The sequence below is a fragment of the Rhododendron vialii genome, chromosome 12a (genome assembly GCF_030253575.1).
Source record: "Rhododendron vialii isolate Sample 1 chromosome 12a, ASM3025357v1".
Taxonomy (NCBI): domain Eukaryota; kingdom Viridiplantae; phylum Streptophyta; class Magnoliopsida; order Ericales; family Ericaceae; genus Rhododendron; species Rhododendron vialii.
In genome coordinates, this window is record NC_080568.1 from 1,738,884 (window position 1) to 1,758,702 (window position 19,819).

General features: G+C 37.2%; 1 protein-coding gene across 4 annotated transcripts; it reads left to right on the forward strand.

The window, feature by feature from the left end:
- Nucleotides 1-8,762: 8,762 nt before the first annotated feature.
- Nucleotides 8,763-16,407, forward strand: LOC131311831 (serine/threonine-protein phosphatase 7-like). 4 transcript variants are annotated; one of them, XM_058339416.1, is made up of 7 exons: nt 8,846-9,908; nt 10,665-11,126; nt 13,209-13,355; nt 14,988-15,098; nt 15,458-15,490; nt 15,524-15,592; nt 16,090-16,407. In XM_058339416.1, the coding sequence occupies exons 1-6, from the start codon at nt 9,231-9,233 to the stop codon at nt 15,563-15,565; spliced, it is 1,473 nt and encodes a 490-aa protein (XP_058195399.1). In that variant the 5' UTR covers nt 8,846-9,230; the 3' UTR covers nt 15,566-15,592; nt 16,090-16,407. The 4 variants fall into 4 exon arrangements, with proteins under 4 accessions (XP_058195397.1, XP_058195399.1, XP_058195400.1 ...); XM_058339417.1 differs by having other exon boundaries at nt 16,094-16,407; XM_058339414.1 differs by having other exon boundaries at nt 8,763-9,908; nt 15,458-15,592.
- The last annotated feature ends 3,412 nt before the right edge of the window (nt 16,408-19,819 follow it).

The following is a 19,819-nucleotide window of genomic DNA, read 5'->3' on the forward strand; positions in this document are numbered from 1 at the left end:
TGAATGATGCTGCTGCTGGTGTAGAGGCTCCTTGGATACTGCAGTTTTGAACAATGTAAGGCACCATCCCGAATTTTGAATAAAGTAAGCTAAACAACATTGCAATTTCTAGAATTTGTCTGGTAGAATACTTATCACAAACCTATATTTCAAGAACAACATACTCATCACTATTTCCCATATCATTTTTTTTTTTTTTTTTGCGGAATGATTTTCACGAATGTGAGAACTTCTTTTTAGCGTTTTCTCCGGAATGGAGTCTTTTTCAAAAAGTTTGTTCTAGAAAACAAGTTCTGAATTGTCGACTAAACAATTCTATTTTCTGTTAAATGAAAGCAGAAAGCAGATTCTGACGAGCATAGCTCACTTTTCGGCATTGTGAATGACTGGTATTTTGTGTTCTCCCCTGCACTTGTTAGCAATCTGGCTGATACAATGACATCAAGCAATTTAGTTTCTCAGTGAACAGATTCTCTCCTTCACTGTTTTTTCCCCCTGTCCCTTTTTAAATAAACTTTTGTTAGTTCTCTTTGTTTTGATATCTTATATTATGTGTGTGTGGTTCATGCCAGTGAATATCCTTCTCGCATTATAACTGGCTCAGCACTTGGGTGGATACTTGTGAAAATCACCACTGAAAGATTTGCATGGCATTGCAATTGGTAGTTGCTCTGCAGGTAAATCAACACTGTTTCCAGAAATAGTTTTGCAAAACAGTAGTATTCTGTTTGGCCGAACAGTTTTCTTTTTAAAAGAGCTTTAAAGCTCGACAATATCAAGCACACAATGATAGAGAGTTTAGCACACAATGATAGAGAGTTTTCCTCCTTTTCTTCTGAAATAGTTGGAAGTGGAACTGAAATATTGGAAGATGAGTTGTCTTGTAAAATATGATATGATTGCGCATCGCGCATTGGATCATCACCAAACACCTTATCCAAACATACTAAATTGCTTTGACCTTAGTTGCTATATCTAAATCCCGCAATCTTCTTAAAGTCTCATAAACTAGTTTTAAGACAGCAAAGAATTAATCAATCACAATCCAGTTAGAGCGTATCATTTCTATAGGAGATTTAGTGTGCTTGTTTCTTATTAGCATCCATGCGGTTTGGGATGAAGCAAATAGACCATTTGGGGATTCAATGCGCTACAAATTGAGAGGAATCAGCATCCCTCTCTATGGCAGTTATGTTTAAAGATTTGATTTTGTTACTTTAATATATATATATATATATATATATATATATATATATATATATATATATATATATATATATATATATATATATATATATATAAATGCCAACTGTGTGTTGAATGTCTCAGAACGATGTTGCCATTAATGTTACTCTGAGTTGCTTCAAGTAGAGGGCTAACCTTTACAACTAAGTTAATTTATTTTGTGGCGTGAATTTAAGTTGTTTTTATTTCTTGGTTCCATAATTCAGAAAAGAGGATCTGTTTACATTTTGACTCCCGTATATGACATCATACGGGTATCTGGAAGTAAGAGCAATGGACAGATCAATGGAAATTACCAAATAACTCCTGGAGAAACGTCAAGAGAGCTTGAAAGAAGCACTGGTTTCAAAGGACACCGAAAGGCCCAAAGACTATGAAGCTCAAGCTGAATACCTCTTACTGGATCTGAGGATGAAGTGCGACTTTCTTCCCTTTGCCCTATAGCCATGTTTGATTATGGGATTTTGTTGAGGAAAGGGGAAAAAGGAAAAGAAGTAGTACTCCTTGTTTGATTTGATTTCTTTATGGATAATCAACAACAAATTAACTTTGTATACCTCTTTACATTTGCTCATTTTCTTAGCTTTAGAGCCTATTAAAATGTTGAAAGGCCTAAAGAACTCGGTGCTACTGCTGGTTGATGTTTGTCTTTTGATTTCTGTGCAGGTTGATTCTTGTTTGGTCGTCGTTACTACAGTTGTTTTGTAGTGATTATCTCCATTGAGTCCATATTCTCTAAAACCCACTGACACACGTTTCTGGTATGCTCTCTCTAGCTCTCTCCCTGTTTCCCACTTGAGTCAATCTCACAATTGGATCCTCTTTCTCTTTATACATCTCAGCATCTCAATCATAAACACACATGGATATATTTTGACACATATGTGTAGAGATATGAATGTGTACGTATATATCCATTTCGTATTCTCTCTTTAGGTAGAGAAAAGGTCAGAGATAGGGGATGATTGCCCCTTTGTTCTTACTTGTTGCCTGAAACATGATTTGGTAGAAAAAGTTTTTTGAAGGTTTTAGCCAAGCACCGAAATAGAAGTTTGGTAATTGTCAAAGATATTTCAGAAAAATATTTTCCCATGTAAAATATTTTTACGTTGAAATAAACAGAGCATTAGTTAGATTCTTTTCAAGGATGAAAAAAATCAAGGAACATAATGCGTAATTAACTGTACAATAGAGTGCACTGTACTTTGGACAATGATATTTCGACATGCTTTTGATGACCGGATTTTGCATCTTTACTTATGATGCTTTAGGTCATGCTATCTTTATTAGATTTGAATAAATACTTGATTTTACCTAATGTTTGCATTTTTTTAGAGCTGACTATGACTTTGAAACAAATTTTGTGCGAGCCTCAACGGAGACATCACTAGCCTTCCCTGCATCTCACTAGACTACCACCACCATGGGTTTTAGTTATTTGCAAGACAATTACACTTTCACGTGCAGTTAATTAGCTTTAGGACCATAGTGTGCCCACTGCCCAAAATGGTTGTATTTGTCTCTAGGGTTTGCCCAACTGCTCTTTCTAAGCAGCTCCCTTCCATTGCCCGCCGTAGCTCCATTCCTTTGCCAAAAATTGTTTTGCCGACTCCACCGATCGCCAGGACAGATTGGTTCCACTGCTGCAAGTTTGGTCGCTTTTGAGAAGCACTGATGTCTGCTCTATTTCTGGCTAGATCACCAAATCAGCCACATCTTCTACAACCGGTTCTTCATTCCTTTTTTTGAGCAATGGCATTTGCATCTTAAACATTTATGATGATCCTTTCATCCATCAAAAAATAGTGGGGAGTAGATTTTGATGGTTTATAATACATTAATCCATTTTGAAGGAGCAAATTTTTGTTGTTTTAGCATGATGAGATCATAAATGGGAACCAAAAATTGTTCAGACAGTTATATCTACTAGAGCAGGCATAGAATCTTCAGTCTACTGCATTGTAGATCTTGCTCATGAAAAGTCATGAATCTTATTTTCCGTGTGTTGTAGGTCTTGACCATATGACAAGCAATATACCTGTCGCTGAGGCATTTGACAGTCATACTTCTTCGAGAAAAATGCCTCGGTCTTCACTATTTTTCGCTATGCCTGGAAGGAGCATCAAATGAAAAGAATGGAGGGCGAGGTTCGATGAAATGAACAAGAAGACTGAGTGGACCAAACTCGAGTTTGATGGCATAGGTGACTTGAGGATACACTATACAGTGTGTAGTATTCACAGAATTGTGGAGTTTGAATGGATATGAAGATGCACTCTTCATTGTTTTCTCTGCTTTGTATTGTTGTAATATTCGTTTGTTGGTATTCAGGAATCATTACAAATGATCAGTTCATCTTTTTTGTTTTTTGATCCGAATGATCAGTTCATCTTGAGTTCATTGATTTAATATTTATTATATTTTATATTAAACTAAGTATGTTATAGTTGTTGATTTGTGTTTGCGTTCAATGTTGTAGGTACGGGTAATCGATAGTTTCTATACAATTCAAACTGGCCGTGATAGCCCGATATTATAGAAGCCTAAAGTGAATTTAAAAATGGGAATTACTTTTTAACATGAGAAAAATCAATATAAGTGGCTAATATAAGCTAAAAAGTTTTTTTTTTGGCTCTCTTGAGGTAAAAAGATTAAACATGAAATTTTAACTTCGTAATACCATTAGAAAAATACGAATCAAACATAATGAAGTACCAGACTTGGCAATCGGACCCGCCCCACCCCAAACGGGGCGGGTTTTCCACCACAATTTCGGATATAGAGTTGGGGTGGGAGTAAAAATTCTAAATCCCGACCGGGTTCGGGCAGGGTTCGTGGTGAAAGTACATCCCAATCTATATATGTATACATTTTTATATACATATCCTTACATTTTTTTTCCTAGTAATAAAATAGGAATGGAATTATTAGGCTGTAAGCTGGCTCAGGTATGGGCCTAACTTTTTTACACAGCCCAACAAAAAATTTAGATCATGAGGTAGTCGTCCACAGCCCAACAGAAATTCAGCCCAATACAATTGTACAAACTTACAAACCCTCCCTTGGGGCTCAGTGCTGCTGTACAAATTCAGATTTTCTTTTTCCTCACAGATTTGTTTTATGGGGAATTTTTAGGCCGGCCCCAAAAAGTAGGTTCGGACTTACTTTAGTCCTGACAAAAATATTTCTTCTTTATTTCAGTCCTTTTTTTTTTACTTTTCATGCATTTTTACTATTTTGCCCATTCTTCTTAATTTTTTGTGTACATGTTCATTTTTAGTAAAATTTATATTTTTAGAATCAACTCCTGACACATATTATTTCAGACAAAAATACCCTTGACTATGAGAACTGACTATGAGAACTGTCAATTCTCATAGCTAGTTAACATAATATTTCAGACAAAAATATCCCCGCCAGTTCACATAGCCCAAGTTAACATATTATTTTGGATAAAAATATCCCTGAACTATGACTATGAGAACTGGGACTATGAGAGCTATATTTTTAGAATCAATTCCTGAATCATATTATTTCGGAGAAAAATACCCTCGACTATGTGAAATGGCTATAAGAACTGCCGAGTTTCATAGTCAGTTCTATGAGAACCGCTCAGTTCTCATAGAGAACTTATTACGTGAACTGAGCTATGAGAACTGGCTATGTGAACTGCCGAGTTTCATAGTCAGTTCTATGAGAACTGTCAGTTTTCATAGTCAGTTCTATGAGAATTGGCTATGAGAAGTGATTGTTCTCATAGAGAACTAGCTTTGTGAACTGATTATGAGAATTGAACTACGTGAACTAGCTATGTGAACTATGTAAAATACACAGTTATCATAAAAAATATATAGTTCTCATAGGAAATACATGGTTCTAATAGATAGTTTTCATGAACAATATACAATTTTCATAAAAAATATGCAGTTCTCATAGAAAAATACACAATTCTCATAGACAGTTTTCACATGAAATACACAATTCTCATAGAAAAATACATAGTTCTCATAGAAACTACACAGTTCTTATAGACAGTTTTCACATAAAATACACAATTCTCATAGTCAGTTCTATGACAACTGTGTATTTTAAGCTATAAGCCACTATGAGAATTATGTATTTTAAGCTATTGGAACAGGTTATGTGAACTGTCAATTTTCATAGTCAGTTCTATGAGAAGTGACTATGTGAATTAAGTTATGAGAACTGGCTATGAGAAAAATTGGTTATGAGAATTGGCTAAGAAAAGTGAATTAAGCTATGAGAACTAGCTATGTGAACTGCCAATTCTCATAATCAGTTCTATGAGAACTGTCAGTTTTCATAGTCAATTCTATGAAAATTGGCTATGAGAAATGACTGTTCTCATAGAGAACTAATTTTGTGAACTAATTTTGTGAACTGATTTTGAGAACTGAACTATGAGAACTGAAAAATACACAAATTACATAGTTCACATAGTATTACCATACATTAAAATAAACAGTTCTCATAAAAAATACGTAGTTCTCATACAAAAATACACAGTTCTCATAGACAGTTTTCACATAAAATACACAGTTCTCAAAGAAAATATACAATACTCATAGACAGTTTTCACATAAAATACACAATTCTCATAGTCAGTTCTACGACAACTGTGTATTTTAAGCTATGAGCCACTATGAGAACTGTGTATTTTAAGCTATGAGAACTGTCAATTCTCATAGTCAATTCTATGGGAATTGGCTATGAGAAGTGACTATGTGAATTAAGCTATGAGAACTGACTATGAGAAGTGAATTAAGCTATGAGAACTGTCAATTTTCATAGTCAGTTCTATGAGAACTGTCAGTTTTCATAGTCAATTCTATGAGAATTGACTATGAGAAGTGACTATTCTCATAGAGAACTAATTTTGTGAACTGATTTTGAGAACTGGACTATGAGAACTGAAAAATACACAGTTCACATAGTCTTACCACACACTAAAATAAACAGTTCTCATAGAAAATATGTAGTTCTCATAGAAAAATACACAGTTCTCATATAAAATACACAGTTCTCATAGACAGTTCACATGAACAACACACAATTTTTATAGAAAAATACACAATTTTTATAAAAAAATACACACACGAACAAAAATTAAACAAAAAAAAAGGTAATCAAAATCAAATATGGAAATTGTGTATTTACAATAAAAAAAAAAGGTAATCAAAAGTTTATTTACAATCACCGACGTGAAGCATTACTCAAGAAGTGGTTGAGGACTGGGCTGTCCCTAGAGTAATTTGAATTCATAGCCATTTATAGCTATGAATTAAAAAAAAGGATTTATAGCTTCACTATTTGCACAACAACAGTTTAACATTTTCTTCATTTTCATAGAAGAACAACCATGACGACCCGCGATGCTCTGAATCCGACCACAATTCTGAGATTTGACCTGATTACCTTGATTTGCTCTCAATTGGTCTATGAATCTCAAAAAAACTGTGTTCTGAAATTGGATCGAAGATATTTCAATGGGCCTCCGTCTCCTACGTCGTCTTCATGTGCCTCGTGCTCCGGCAAGCACCGCGGCCTCGGTGTCCACAATAGTTTCGTTCGCTCCGCCCACATCATCTTTCTCTGATCGGCGGCAGATTCAGATCGTTGTCGTTGCCGCTGAGGGCGGTAGCGAATTCAGATCTTGACTCGAAGAGCTACGATCATGGTCTCGCCCACCTTCGCTGGTGATGTAGCAGAGAAGGACCAGGCGTGGTGGTGGCTGCGCGACGGCGATGTTGTCGGAGAGGAGACGATGGCGGCGGTGGTCGGAGCTTCTCCATCGGTGGAGGGAGAGACATAGAGAGAGGTGTTGGTGGTGTTACTGGTAGTTGTTTAGAGAGAGAGAGAGAGAGAGAGAGAGAGAGAGGGGTGGGAATAAGTTCAGTTTTCATTTACTCTTGGACGGGATATTTGATGGCAGAAAAGTCATCAAGTAGGTAACCGAGCCTATCTAGGATCGGAAAAATATTTCAGGGTTGGTTTCAAACCGAGGCTAAAAAACGGGGGCGGCCTCTAATTTACTATTGTTTTATTGTTGCATTCTTCTGATCGAGAATTGAGAGAAAAAGACGGGGCAAGTAAACCCGTTACCCGATAGCGGTGGGAATTGGGGAATTTTTTATTACCTGGTCGGATTTCAGGGCGGGGCGGGAGAGTTCAGGAATTTTAGGATCGGATACATCAAAACTCGTCCCTCTCCGTTGTCATTCCTAGTTATACATTGTGTTTGCTCTGAGGATTAGTTAAACATTTTTTTAACTAATGCTTGCCAAAACAAAGCTCCAGGGTAATCAAAATACTAATGGACATAAAAGTCCCACTCACTCACCCCAAAAAAAATGAAATGAATTATATATCTACTAGGAAAGTGATTTTGGCACTCCACATTTAGCCATTGATACTTCACTTTTTGTCTTTATTCTATGTGAAATTACTGAATTACTCTTTATTTTGTTTGTGTTCATTCACTTTAAAGGGTAATTTTGTAATTTCAAATATAAAAAGAACAAAAAATGGAGTGCCAATGGCTAAAAGTGGAATGCCAAAATTAATTTTCTATCTAGTATATAGCTGTTAAAGGGATAATGGGACTCAGAGGTGGCCCTAAATTCAAGGGTGTATACTGTACACACTCACATTTGAAATCTCTATGAATTTATACTTTTGTGTGATCTATTTTTTCCCTGAAAATATAATTATTTGAATTTTGAAGTGAAAGATGATGTTGCTTCAACTTATAATCAATTCAATTCAATTAACAACACATCTAGAACTTTAGAAGACTTGATTGTATGAGTTTTTTCCTTTATAGCATGAACCAACTGCAATTAATAATAGTAATGAAATTTGGAATTGTCTTATCAATCTCGTATTTTTCACCAAATAAATATTAATGTCCCATAAAATTGGTTTTCTATAGCTTAATTTTGAAAGTTCGGGCTGTAAGGGAATTTTGTGCTGATTCAAACCATGACGTACAGAAGCAAAAATAGTGCATGGTGCTGTTAATATATATATATATATATATATATATATATATATATATATATATATATATATATATATATATATATATATTATCGGCAAAAACAATTCATTCAAATAAAAAATCAATATAATAAGAAAAGAATAGCATTGAGAGAGCTCCGGAGAGTGCACAATATCCTCCTACTATTGCTACTCGCATATTCTCAATCTATCTCTCGCCTCTCGTTTATTGTTGTTGGGTTCAATTTTCACCGGTAGCTTATTTAATTTAGAAAAATGATTTTCCCACTCTCATTTTAGTTTCACAATCCACACTTGACACTCCCATTTTTTTCTTTCATATCTATGTAGACTACGTGAATTTACAATAATGTCCTTAAACGTGTGAAAAATACAAAATAGTAAATTTCCATTGATAATGTCAAAAAAGGGTGTGTGCATAGTAAAAAGAGGAGTCACACGCTTATTTTATTGTTTTGAGAATCAATTTCACCTGCAGATTAGAGTGTCCTAATTTTCGGAAAATGTTCTCTGTGACTCGAACCAAGAAAAAGGAAAATCAAATTTACCCTGCCCTAGTCCCCCTTACCCCTCTCTCTCCTGAACCCCAGAGTGAAACCCCTCAAAACCCCTCGGCTCGTCTCTCCGGCGACTACTACAGTACCACACCCAGCGAGGTTTTGAGCCTCGCTTCGCCTCTCTCTCTCTCTCCCTCCCTCTGTCACTCACTCTCAACTGAAGCGGTTGGAGATGCTCTAAGGCCTAAACCCTCACCCGGACAAGTACCCCGCTTTCCTGTCCCCCCTTTCCGCTAAGTTCACTGCTCAAATCGGTGGTCAATACCTGCAAAATATCTCTGAACAGGGTTCTAGCACCATGCCGAATTGTCTCTACTAGGTCTGCTTCAAATAGGGTTCTGTTCCGAGCCAACTCGTACAACCGGCCACCACTCTTCGCACGCAATCATGACCATTGGCCAAACACCATCTCCGGGTGACAATGCATCTTCCTCCTCAGCTGCCACCACTGCCAACCCTCCTCCACCCGCCCAGCCTTCAATCACAGATGAATTACGGAGCTTTCATACCGAACTCATAGACATTCGTACGGATATTGCGACCTTTGCTGAGCTGCAGGCCACCTTTGCTGAGCACCTTAAGGGTAACTTTTCTGAATTTAACTCCTTATTGCAAGGTATGCTTGAGACATCAGCTCCCAACGTCACACACTCTCTGGACAACCAATCTGATATCCAACCACCCCCTCAAATACCCATTCAATGGCCGTCTGATTCTCTAACCCAAAATTGGGTGATATCCCTTATGGAAACCTTTGATTGGGCATCAAAAAATATACCCGCTTCGGAATTTCCTACACTACTCCCCGTAGAAGTGTTTGATGAATTGGTGCGTTGTGCTTCTGAAATCCTTATGGAAGAGCCTAATGTTATTCGAGTTGACGGGTTGGACACCAATTCGGAGGTTGTGGTGGTCGGTGACATACACGGGCAGTTGCATGACCTCATCTTCTTGCTACACGATGCGGGATTTCTGGCAGACAACAAAGTGTTTGTATTTAATGGTGACTATGTCGATAGAGGGGCTTGGGGTCTTGAGACTTTCCTTCTCTTATTGGCATGGAAGGTATATAAGATTCACTTATGCATATCTTTAGTACATTGTTGAATTCTAAAATCAAAGCTTTGTTGTGTCTTAGGTTGTGGGGCATTTTAATGGTGTCAGCTTTGTTTGGTGATTTTGTTGTTTCCCCTTGTCTTTTTCATGTTTGTTTTTCATGTTTGACACTGATGATACTTGATGAGCTTTAAATTGGTAAAATGACATGAAATATGAAGGTTTAAGAATGTGAAGAATTGAGTTAATTGAAATTTGAATGTCGCCCAGTATGTGGATTTGCTATAGATGATCTGTGTTAAACATGCTATTTTTACGACACCTACAATTGATTGAGGTTTGGTCGTTTGGACTACATTTACTTTTTGAAACCGGAAGGTTGCTATGTCTCTTATGTTGAGTTGTTATTTGCGGTTTGATTTAATATATAGTGAGCATGGTTGCACACTATGCTAGTGATTGCTGTTCTTTTTTGTGTATCCTAATCTTAGAATTTCATCATGGTTATTGGATTGTTTGAAGACTTCAAGTTATACAATTTTGTTGTTCATTATCGGCCCCTTTAAAAAATATTTATAAAAGTAAAAGGTTCAAGCTTTCTTTTCATGCTCACCCAAAATGTCATCATTTTGTTAGAAGACAATTTATGCTTCTCTTTGTATAACTGGACCACTGTGCAGATATAATCCAATTTGGTTGCATTTATTTATTTATTTATTTTGTGTTGAAGAAATAAACATTCGCTGGATGATGTGCATTTTACAGGTTTCTATGCCCAAGAAGGTCTATCTTCTTCGAGGTAATCATGAATCGAAGTACTGCACTTCGAATTATGGATTCAAGAACGAAGTGGAGGCCAAATATGGGGATAAAGGAGAGGATGTCTACGGGAAATGCTTAAATTGTTTTAAATGTCTTCCTCTAGCCTCTGTTATTGGAGGACACGTATACACCGCACATGGAGGGCTTTTTCGCTCTATAGCCACTACCAGAACTAGAGGAAAGAAGAGAAAGAAGACTTCTTTAGTTCTTGGGTCATTGGACGACTTATCAAAGGCAAAAAGGGAATTGGTCAATCCAGAGGAAAGTTCCAACTTAATTCTGGGTGATGTCCTGTGGTCAGACCCGGCAATGAGCCTTGGCCTTTCTCCAAATACAGAGCGAGGAGTCGGTCTATTATGGGGCCCGGACTGCACAGAAGAATTCCTAAAGAAATCTAACCTAAAGGTGATTGAAAATGCAATGTTCCCTTTACTCAGAATTATATTGTGCTTACATATCAGTGTTGCTGTTGGTCAATGCTTTGATGAGTTTCTTTCCGTGTTCTAAATTTTTATTATCAAATTGGAGAATGCATGACCTATAAATACCAAAAAGTTTGATCAAATTGTTACATCATCTCATTTCTTTGGTAACTCTCAAATTATCCTAAAGGATTAAGCTTTAATGAAATGGGCTTAAAAATGTATATCAGGCTATTCCTACTCCCTTCACAATCAAATCCCATCACAAAGGAAGAGATACAAACATCCATACGCACAAGGGAAGAGATGAATGAAAATTGGGAACCACAGCAAATGGGGAGAATTGTGCCCTCCCGTCAACCAAAGTTTTAATACCATGGAGAATTGAACCCATCACCTCCCAAAAGACCAAAGATTTGACACCGTGATATTGCACCAATTTTGACCAAAGGTTAATTTTTTGGTAAACATGCTCAGCAGTGTATATCAATCCAACATCTCTCTCTCCTTTTCAAGCAATAATAATAGAACATAGGCTGATAGTGATGCTTAAAGATGCTTATTAGTTTTAACTCATTAGTCACAGTCTTTACAATTCTGGACTCTGGATACTTGACTAGAATGCTTTAGTTGACAATTTTAAAATTCACTGTGTAGCTGCATTTACTAAATTTGATTCTTTCGAGCTTATGTTTCATTCGATGCTGAAGGATGGGGTCTGTAGTGAACTAAGAGTACAGTTGATTTATCGGTATAGAGTATAGTTTTCTGGTTGCAATTTGCATAAGTCTCTTTCTCTGTAGAGTAGAACTTGAGTGTTGCATGGAAAAATGTATTGGTTGTTTAATCTTGTGTACTTCTCGCCTCAGGTGTAAGCTCCCCTCCCCCCCAAAGAAAAAAACACACTGGCGGCTTCATAGCCACCACCTTATGGTATTCAAGGGAATACCCCAAGTTTTGATTTCATGCAGATAATTAATATATTTTGAGTTCAACCCATTGGTTTGAACACCCCTCACAGGAAAATTGAACATTTAGCATAAACATTAACTTACCTAACCAAAAGGATGGATTCACTTGTGAGTCAATTGACACCACTCAGTACTTTTCCAAAATCGTCATTGTTGCTATAGGTTCGAAATTAACATTTATTTAGCACATGGAAGGCTTTATATCACAGTCAGCACCTTACCTACGTTGGCAAACTGTCCAACAAGTCCATAATGTCAAAAACTCTTGCCTTCTTATATTCACAGGGCCAAAATTCTCTCTCACCACATTCTGGTGGTGAATGATTATTTGTTTGTTTGTGATTTCTTCCAAATTTTAAATATTTCATAATGGGTTAAATTATTGGCATGTTTCTTATTAGAAGGTTAATACCAATTATAATATAGATTTTTTTTTTATAGATATTTTTATAAGTAAAATTAGTAGATACATATTTGAAGAGCTTTTATTTAATGAATACCCTGGCCAAATATTCTGGAGCCGCACTGGAAAAAACAAACAAACAAAAAAACACCTATTTATTGTCATTGTCATCTTTGGATATACTTTTGTGTTTAATAGTATCTATCAAGTTGTATGACACTACATAGTGGAATACAATGTTCCATCCTAACTAGTCATTTGCCATCGTTGTTTCCTATGTTACCAGTGAACTCTACTACCCTAGCGAATTACGTTTTGGTACGAATGTTCCAAAGCATGGTACACTACCGTTCCAAAACGGTAAATTTAGTGATCCAAAGTAATCCCTTTAGTTTTCCCCAAAATGTCAACTTATAATGGTAAAAATAGAGAGAAAATGGAATTTAGGTGGGAGAAAGTGTAAAAAATTCAGTCTTTATACTCCTAGAAATGTGTTTTGTATAATAATTTCATTAATTTGACAAACAATGTTTAGTTGCACTAGATGTTTATCGCTTGGAAGAGTAAGTTCTAGTTTTTTTATCTATAGAAGCCTACCCCTAGCGTACCACAATTTAAGCATGTGGCGTACCGCGTTTCAGTTCCCGTTCCGAAACTATCCGCGTTCCAGGTAACATACTTGTTTCTGCAGTTAATAATCAGATCACATGAAGGTCCGGATGCAAGAGAAAAGCGGACTGGTCTAGAAGGGATGGATGAAGGGTACACAATAGATCATGTCGTGGAGTCCGGGAAATTGATTACCGTGTTTAGCGCTCCTGACTATCCCCAGTTCCAGGTACTTTTATGTCAGATCGTCTTCCCTGAGGCTGCTCTAGTTGCATCTGCAACTTTAGTATTTTCTCTTCTATTGTGATTTTATCTACATCTCCTTACAACGTATGTTATGGGCAATTGAATAAGGCTATCCAACTATTGGTAAATCTAAAGTTAGATTTGTGAATCTTATTCTGAAATAACCACCATTTGAGGTGGATTCAATCTTGTTTCCAATTTTAGTTGGGCTACATAATGGAATAGCATTTTGTCTGCTATTTATAGTTGTTTGCCTATTTTGCATTCTTCTTTATTCTACTAAAATATAATTTTGAAAAAGTGTGCCTTCTTTTGTCACTTATTTTATTATAAATTGTAAGGATACTGGGTGGCAAAAAACTTTACAACAACATAACATAACCCATCTAGTCCCCAATCATTGGGGGTATGGGCTGGCAAAAAAACTTTACCTACTTGATAAATTAGGTGAGTAAGTTTTTCATGAGAACTGGTTATATGTTTGTAGTAAATATTTCAATGCCTTCAAAATTGGGTTTATGGATATGACACAGAGACAGGACCTATATCAAAGGTTTCAATTTGGAAGCATATAATGATTGGCTTCTATTTTATGCCTTCCCTTTTCCCTCAACGTTGCTTCATGAGGCCAATACATCTTTCTGGAACCTTGACAAACAGGAGTTATAGTTCTTTGATTCTTTGGACATTAAGCTGATCATATCCTTCAATGGACCTGATATTCACACTAACAAAAACAATTCTAACTTGGACATGATGTCAGAGGACTGACTTGTTGATATATACCTCTTAAACATGCTTTTGCTTTTTGTTTCGAATCTTTTCCACTCTACTACTTTGGCTTTGGTAAGGACAGAGGTCCCTGCTTAAGCCGGTTTTTTTTGTCCTCTGCTTCTTTGGGATACCGCAGGGTGGTCCAAACCACAAATCACTTTACTAGACCATCACAGATAGAGTATTCTCATGCTCCCCTAATTATTTCGCTCCCCCAATTGACCATTTCCCTGAGATTCTTCGATGTTAGATGAGATACTGAAAGAGCCAATATAAGTAATATGCCAAAATAGATTCCAAAAAGTAAAGAGTGGACTGGCAGACCTGAACTTCAACTGTATCGGCAACAAGAAGGATTACCGATAAGCATGATAAGGGCCGATGCTGACCTCACTTATCTACCATCAGATAGTATCAGGAAAAAGCAAATGTGTTGATTTGATAGGAATGTGATGTTCCTTTTCGTAAATCGCAATAGGTAATCGAACTTGGGTAGTAAGATTAGTTGAATGTCAAAGTTCTATTTGAGAAAATATGCTACTTATCCTAAAAGATGGTAATTATATGTTGATCATGATAGCTGATTTTTGCTGAATCTAACTATTTCTCAAAAAACAAACAATCTAGATTTACAGAATCCCTTAACACCAGACCTTTGATAAGATTTTGCCAAGTATGAGACATTAATATGTTCGGTTTTAAGGTCTGGACAATATTTTTGTGCATTTACACTTGATTGTATGCGTTGGATGAATTGTCCTAACGTAAATGTTGGAAGTTACTCTCTTCTTTGGTTAAGTTGGATGAATATTTAGTTATGTCTACTTCTTTCTTGCAGCAGGCACCAGCAGAAAAACGGTACAACAATAAAGGCGCATACATTGTTCTAGAACCCCCTCATTTTGATTGTCCAGTGTTTCACAGTTTTGGAGCAGTTACTCCAAGACCTGAGGTATGGATCTTGTAGAAGAAAATAGTCATTAATTCCATGTTTCTATTAGATGAATTAATGAACATGGCTGAAGCTCTCATTCTAAAATCTATTATGAGGCATTAGAGGAGAAACTCATTTCTAAGACTGTTTTGATGATGAATTTCTAGTGGAAATATATGGAGTGCAACAAAAAAGGTCAAGAATTTAGAGGATAATGAAGTGAAGAATTTATTTATCTAGCTTATCTGTGCATGTGGATCATTGATAGGCTAAATTGGGCTTTCTTGGATTGGATAGTTGTATCATCGTGTAAGTGTATATATATCGGTGTTTTCATATGCAATGAACAATTGAACTTGATTTAAATTGCATGGCAGGCAAATCCTTACTATGACTATGTGAATGTGCCCGACTCCGATGAAGATTTGGACTTGAATGTGCCAGACTCCGATGAAGATTTGGACTTGACGTCAATGGTGTCATAATCTTCGTGAAAGAGTTAATTGAGATAGGTACCATTCACCCTTTTTGTATAAAGATGACGTTCTCTTTAGTCTCTTCATTGTCCATAATTCATTTAGTGATCAGTGACAAAATTCCCTGGAAGTCAAACATTGAGATATGTTTACAGTTTCATGTGTCATATCTAGAAAAGCAAATTGTAAATCAAGCTACAGATAGCCGTTGCATCCATTCCTTACAGTTTTGTTATTGGTCATGCTCTTTGAAAAAACATTTCAAGTATGAATCACGAGCTGTGGAAGAAGTCTGGGGAATCTGTTATATAATCTTGTTTTGTCGCAGGCTGCTGAGCACCTTTTGTGTAGAACGGAAGCAAAAAAATAGTAGACAACTAATCCTGGTAGAACATGTAAACACATTATTCGATTAAAAAAATTAAGTTGTGTTATTTGTTATTGCACATTGAATATCCATAAAACATGTTCTTGGCAATATAGTGAGCCAAAGATATATTTACTAATTGTTTAAACGTTGCGATGCAGAGCAGATAGGAGGGCAGAATGAGTGCCATTTTGAGAATTTCTTTCCGTTGCGCAACCTCAGACACGAGATCTTGAAGCTGCAGGATTACTAAGGTGGATAGCAAGGACATTCATCAGGCACAGTCTCCAGTTGTATGGGAACAACACCTTTTGTATCGAGCTAGTGCAGATGTTTCATTTACAGTATAGCTTTATTTCCTTTGTGTTGTTTATCCTTGTAAACTGTTTTATTTTTCAATGAAGTTCTTACCACTGAAAAAAAGGAGAATGAATATTTGGGGGACAGAAAAGTGATGATAAATGGGCCAACCACAGTTAGCATAGAAGAAGATTTCTCACTGTGTGCAAAAAATTTCAATTAATGTTGTAATTGACATAGCAGAGGTGTACTAGACGTGGGCAATGAAATAGGACTCTCTCTCTCTCAGAATTATGTCCAAGATTTTAACTGTTGAGCTGAATAAGAATGCCTTTTACAACTTAATGGATTTCTTAAGACTAATTGGCTTATTTGGCCAAAAAGCCCCTAAAAGTTGTCATGCTGCCACAAGAAGCCATACGTAGTTTCATCATGATGCATAGATACTACTCCACGATGATAGAGCTCAGACTCATCTGATTCATCTGATCCAGTCCCCACAAAATCCACCATTCCTCTGCCTATCTCTTCCACACGACTCTCCATACCACGTCATCTCTTTCATCATTGGCAATGAGGGAACCTTTTCCATGATATCGTGCCACGCAGAGTCGTTTGTGTGGAACTCCATTATATGCACTGAGAAATCAGCACAGTCGTACATCACCGCATGAACATTTTCAATACTGGTTGCATCTACAGGTTGAACTGCATAAGTATTGGTTTGGTCATTTTCTTCCTCTTCTAATAAATCTCTAAGAAGGGATTCGTGGATTTCTGGCTTCCAATTCTTCGAGTTCATTAATACCAGTCAAAGAACTTGAACAATTTGGCAATTCTGATGCCATTTCTAAACAAAATACAAAGAATGAAATTGAAAGGAAGAACCAAGTTGGATATGATAAGGTGTGTGTTTATACTGAATACTCTGCACTTCATGGAGACGGGGCCGGCCCAAAGTGAAATCATGGGATGGGGTCCTACATATTTTTAGAATTAATTTAATTAAACAACAATAATACATATGATTATTTATATAATTAATTTGGTCTATATTGAGCACGCCAAATGCTTTGGTTCGGCAGCTTAGGTGGTTGCCTTGTATCCTCCTTGAGCTAGGTTTGAAACACAATAGTTACAATTGTGCAGCTTATTATTTTTGGCTTAAAAGAAAGTAATCTGCCAGGATTCAAACTCGGACATTAGTTGAGGTTTCAAAATCGCATTACCACTAAACCATAAGAAAGGCACTTGTCTTTAACTACAAACAGTTTACACCCATTTTTGGCCAAAATTCAAAAAATCAGTTTGTTGGTTAGAAGAAGGCCTTGAATGAAGGTCTCAGGCCTTGAAAAGTCTCATGATCGGTCATCTACGAAATCGGGCCGATTTGAATGCCACTGATCAAGTTGAGTTTTCAAAGGCCTGAGCCAAATTTATGCCCAAATATCACTTTCACAAATTCGGGCCCAGGACTGGCCAAAGTCTTGGGTCGACCCACTAAGTCTGAGAGTTTTATCCAGGCTTAGGCCAGTTTTTAGAAACAATAAGGCCTTCTAGTAGGTCCAAATCAGTTAAAACCTAGGTTTTTCTCTAGGCATGGGCTCGCAAGGCTTATTGGGGCTTGGTAGAATTAGGCCTTAATTGAATTGGGCCTTTGGTAGAATTTAAAGTGGCCACAATTAGGCCAAATTGAGTTTGGAAGGGCAGGAGAGAGTTTGAAAATTAATTAGGCCACATTAATATTTGGAGCATGGCCTAATTAGTCAAGGCCCAAATTGATTTTCAGAGCTGGGCCCATTTTCAGGCCTTGGCCCAACTAATTAAAGTTCGGACTAGTTTTTTAGGCCTATTTAGCCCAATAAGGCCAAAATTAGTTTTTCAAGTCTGGGCCCATTTTTTCAGATTTATTCAGGCCTAAAACTAACCAAGTCAAGAAGGCCATAAACTGCTGAGTCATGCTTGGGAAGCAAGCTGCTCACAAGTAGCTCAAAGGCCTAGAATGTTCTTGCTTAGTAGGTCTACGTAAGCTGCTTACAAGTAGCTTAAGGCCTGAGTCTTTACTATCCTTCAGCATGAAGCAAGGCTTGGGACACATGGCAGCCATGCATGGAGACATCCCAAGCAGCTCACAAACAGCTTAGGCTTGGACAAGCTGCTTACAAGTAGCTCTAAGGCCTAGAATGTTCTTGTTTGGCAGACCTGGGTAAGCTGCTTACAAACAGCTCAAGGTCTGAGTGGATGATGCGCACCCAATATTGTAGATATTTGGTGCGACTAGTCCCGTTTTATGTTGCTTTAACTTGCATTTATCTAGCTTTTATAACGATATTGCACGTAAGGTGTGTTTTTAGTGTTTTCAGGCAAAACGCCCTTAAAAGGCGTATTTTGAGTGCAAAGTCAACCCCCAAGTTAATTCAAGAATCATCGCCCGGTGGAACTGGTGCCAAAGTGACCAAAGAACGAAGGCGAGGAGCATCGGGCAAGCCAACGGTCGTCGGGTGTCAAGTTTTGGAGGCTGGCCTGAAGACCAGAGATAAGCTCCCCGTATCGATACGGATTTTGGACCGTATCGATACGCGTTTGTTACCTTTCCAAGCAGAGCTTCCCGTATCGATACGGTCATAATCTGTATCGATACGGGATTGTTACGGGAGATTGGCCTTTTCAGCTTAACGATGTGGTATCGATACTTTGCTTATTCTGTATCGATACGGAGAGCTTCCGACCAGATATTTTGCTACTTTTTGGACTTTCCATTTATGGAATACTTGCCTTTTATAGTATGTTTTTAGATATTTGAGGAGAGAGAAACCCATTGTGTATAAATAGGGGTCTCCTCTCTCCCCTTTGTTATCTAGGTCTTTAATAGCTTTTAATTTTCCTCCATTAATGGTCTTTCAAGCTTTTCTAGTGTAATTCCTTAAGAACTCAAGTAAGTAATTCTCGTTTGTTAATTTCTCGTTTATTAAAGTTGTTCCTACGGACTAGATCTTTTATAATATCAAGTTTATTTTCGTTTTTATCGGTTAAAAGTCATGTCTCGTTTTTATGCTTTCTTTCATGCTTTAGCTATGTGTGAGTAGTTGATAGGCCAAGTCTCGGGGTAATCTTTCCCGAGGACTTAGGTGGTTATTTGGTTCTCAAACCTTCGGGCTTAAAATCTTGGTTTTCGGAATTTCATTAATCTAGCCTTTTTGGTCTAAGCGAGGCGTGTTAACTCCTTGGTATGAAGTTTAGTCAAGCGGTCTTGGCAAGCGACATATTGAGGGCTCGTGGCCCCCTACGTGTTAGATACATTAGCAAAAATAGGTTGATTTAATTCCGGTTAATCACCTCTTTTGATAAACGTAGTCATTAAAGCTAAATCTTCCGGGCGTGAGCACGCGGTCGTGGCTCTCGCCTGAGTTATATTGAGAACCGGTAACGGCTAAAGTCAAGGGTTAGACGATCCCTAGACTTGCCTCCTTTTAGTTTATTAAGCGTTATCCTAGTCTTTTGCCTTGGCAATTTTCACCGTTTAAAGCAAAACCAAGTTGGCCGTCTTAAACGCCACAATCCACCATATAAAACCTACAATCCGATTAAGCTACATT